The sequence below is a fragment of the Macadamia integrifolia genome, unplaced genomic scaffold (assembly GCF_013358625.1).
Source record: "Macadamia integrifolia cultivar HAES 741 unplaced genomic scaffold, SCU_Mint_v3 scaffold688, whole genome shotgun sequence".
NCBI lineage: Eukaryota > Viridiplantae > Streptophyta > Magnoliopsida > Proteales > Proteaceae > Macadamia > Macadamia integrifolia.
The window spans coordinates 237,410-239,840 of NW_024870512.1; the positions used below are offsets into that span (position 1 = coordinate 237,410).

The following is a 2,431-nucleotide window of genomic DNA, read 5'->3' on the forward strand; positions in this document are numbered from 1 at the left end:
TTACTTTTTCTCCCAAAAAAAAAAAAGACAAATGACCTCTTGTGGAAGTTTTATTAATCCCTTGATGAATCTTGTTGAACTTTTTCACTCATGGCCGATGTTCATTAGTGGATAATCCAATTTTTAATGTATCTAAGACTGGGTGATGACCTAGGGGACCTGATAATTAATCGTGTAACATTTTCTAGTGCAATCTTATAATGTTGTGGTGAGATCTTTTATGAATTTGGCATCAACCTCCATTAGCTGTGCATTGGTTACTGCTCCACCATCTGGTAGGCAGTCCTCATTGTATACATCTGATTCTTTTGGTTTCATACTAACTTTCTTATTTTAGATATTCCATAACCCAAACTCTACTCTCTCTCTCTCTCTCTCTCTCTCTTTTTTTTTTTTTTTTTTTAAATAAAAGGGAACATCACGCCCAACACACTACCATGTCTTGCTTGATGAGATTGGTTTCACTGCCGATGATCTGCAAAACCTTGTTCATTCACTCTCATATGTGTAAGTTTGCAATTGATTTAGTTTTTGTACCTTTTTTTCAGTGGAATGTGTGTAAATTCTTTTACATGACTATGTTTATGAGCTCACTGAATGGGGTAACTATTGTTCTTATGGTTTAACTCAGGTACCAGAGGAGCACGACTGCTATATCCGTTGGTAAGTTCAACCTCTTCCATTCTTCTTTATAAGGATTGTAGTGCCAGATTAAGACAGATTTTTGCCCAATATATGCATGTAGATATGATCCTGTGATCTTTTCTAGTCATCATCAAGATTTATGATGTGATCCATGACTTGTGAGACACTGTTAAGCCTTGATGATGACCAAGAAATGGACTTGGAATGACCACCTATCTATGCTTTATTGGGTCAAAGCTTATCAAATTTTGTTTTCAAGATAAAGGAAGGGAAGGGATAACTGCTGGCAGGTTTATTGTAAAATTTTTTCTTCCCCTATGTCTGTTGTGTATTCATCACAGAATTTGATGCTTCGTCTGGCTTCTGTTTGTTTCTCCAGTGGCTCCCGTTTGCTATGCCCATCTCGCTGCTCAACAGGCGGGCCAGTTCATTAAGTTTGAGGATTTCTCAGATACTTCCTCGGGACATGGAGGTGTCACATCAGCAGGGAGTATCCCTGTTCCTGAGCTCCCTAGGTTGCACCAAAACATCCAGAGTTCTATGTTTTTTTGTTGAAATGATGAGATTGTAGTTAGAACTTGTCCTTATTGAGATGTTTAAAGTTAGTGTAGATACTTGGATGGTATAGGAGAATGGTTGACCCCTGAGTTGTTTTGTGTTTGTTTTTTGGATTTTAAAAATTTGGGCGGGGTCAAAAGAGTATACATGTAAATCCTTCTCTACATGTGAATCCTTCTTTTTATAGTTGCCAGACTACCCAATTTGGAAATACTGGGAGATAATAACCCCTTAAGCACTAATATTGAGATCTTTTCTTCTTGAGATATTGAGGTGTAAATTGGTCGTATCTGTTGAATTGTGAAGTTTTGTTAGATAATTTGCTCAGTATGTGTCTCTTGTCCAGGATCTTATACATTCCAAATTTGAAAATGTTAAACTTCACAGAATGTGACTTGGAAACTATATTTTATTGTGTTTTGGTCTTTTAGATGCTCAAGGATCTCATATGGTGTTTGTATTGGCTTTTAGTTGATGTCCCTCACATACTGTGAGGTTAACCTTGTAACTTGTGCCATATCAAGGTCACTATCAATTGTCAGTAATTGTTTTTCGGAAGAGGAGAGTTATGTAAGCCATTAAGGGCGCCTGGGTGGGTCTACTGATGCCTTTGGGCTTCGTCTCTTTTGCAGTGTATGGATCACAGGTACATTTTTGTACATCTGTGTTTTTTAATTTTCTCTTTCATGGATTCAAAAGGCAAGGTTTTATGTAGACCATGATTTTGGAATATCAGTTTGAGAATTTGAATGCTATCTCAGACTTTTGAGATCTTATTGATGGCTTATTTAGTTTTGGTGTGAGGGTGTCAAATTTCATCCTAAACTAGTAGAATCAACTGAAATTGACTGGTTCATCTTGGACTGAACCAAGCGGGACCCTTATCAGTTTGGCTTTGGGATGGGGTTTTATGAAACCAGTAGAAAATAACTGATCCAGGCTGAATGAGATCACCAAACCCGATAAAAAACTGAGACTGGACTGATAGTTACCCAATAGGAAATTGAAAAAAATAAAAAATAAATAAAACTAGAATGTTCCCATTATATAATCAGCCTGAAACGGATTGAATCGAGCCTGATACCGATAAGAAATTGGTTTAAATTGGACCAAAATCGTAAGCTTCCTTAATGTTTGGTTTCAGGTGGCAAAGTAATAGACCAAAATCGCTTTAGCCCAACCTTTTGACACCCTTATTTTGATTTATCATTTTCTTATTTTTTGAAAA

The 2,431-nt window shown here is 36.7% G+C and overlaps 1 protein-coding gene across 2 annotated transcripts in view; it reads left to right on the forward strand.

Moving 5' to 3' along the window:
• Nucleotides 1–1,469, forward strand: part of LOC122069664 (protein argonaute 16-like) — a 12,428-nt gene extending 10,959 nt beyond the window's left edge. For both annotated transcript variants that reach the window (XM_042633728.1, XM_042633729.1), the window contains exons 21-23: nucleotides 413–507; nucleotides 632–663; nucleotides 1,025–1,469. In XM_042633728.1, the coding sequence (XP_042489662.1) occupies nucleotides 413–507; nucleotides 632–663; nucleotides 1,025–1,200 (303 nt within the window). In that variant the 3' untranslated portion in view covers nucleotides 1,201–1,469. The remainder of the gene's footprint in view (nucleotides 1–412; nucleotides 508–631; nucleotides 664–1,024) is intronic.
• Nucleotides 1,470–2,431: the final 962 nt, after the last annotated feature.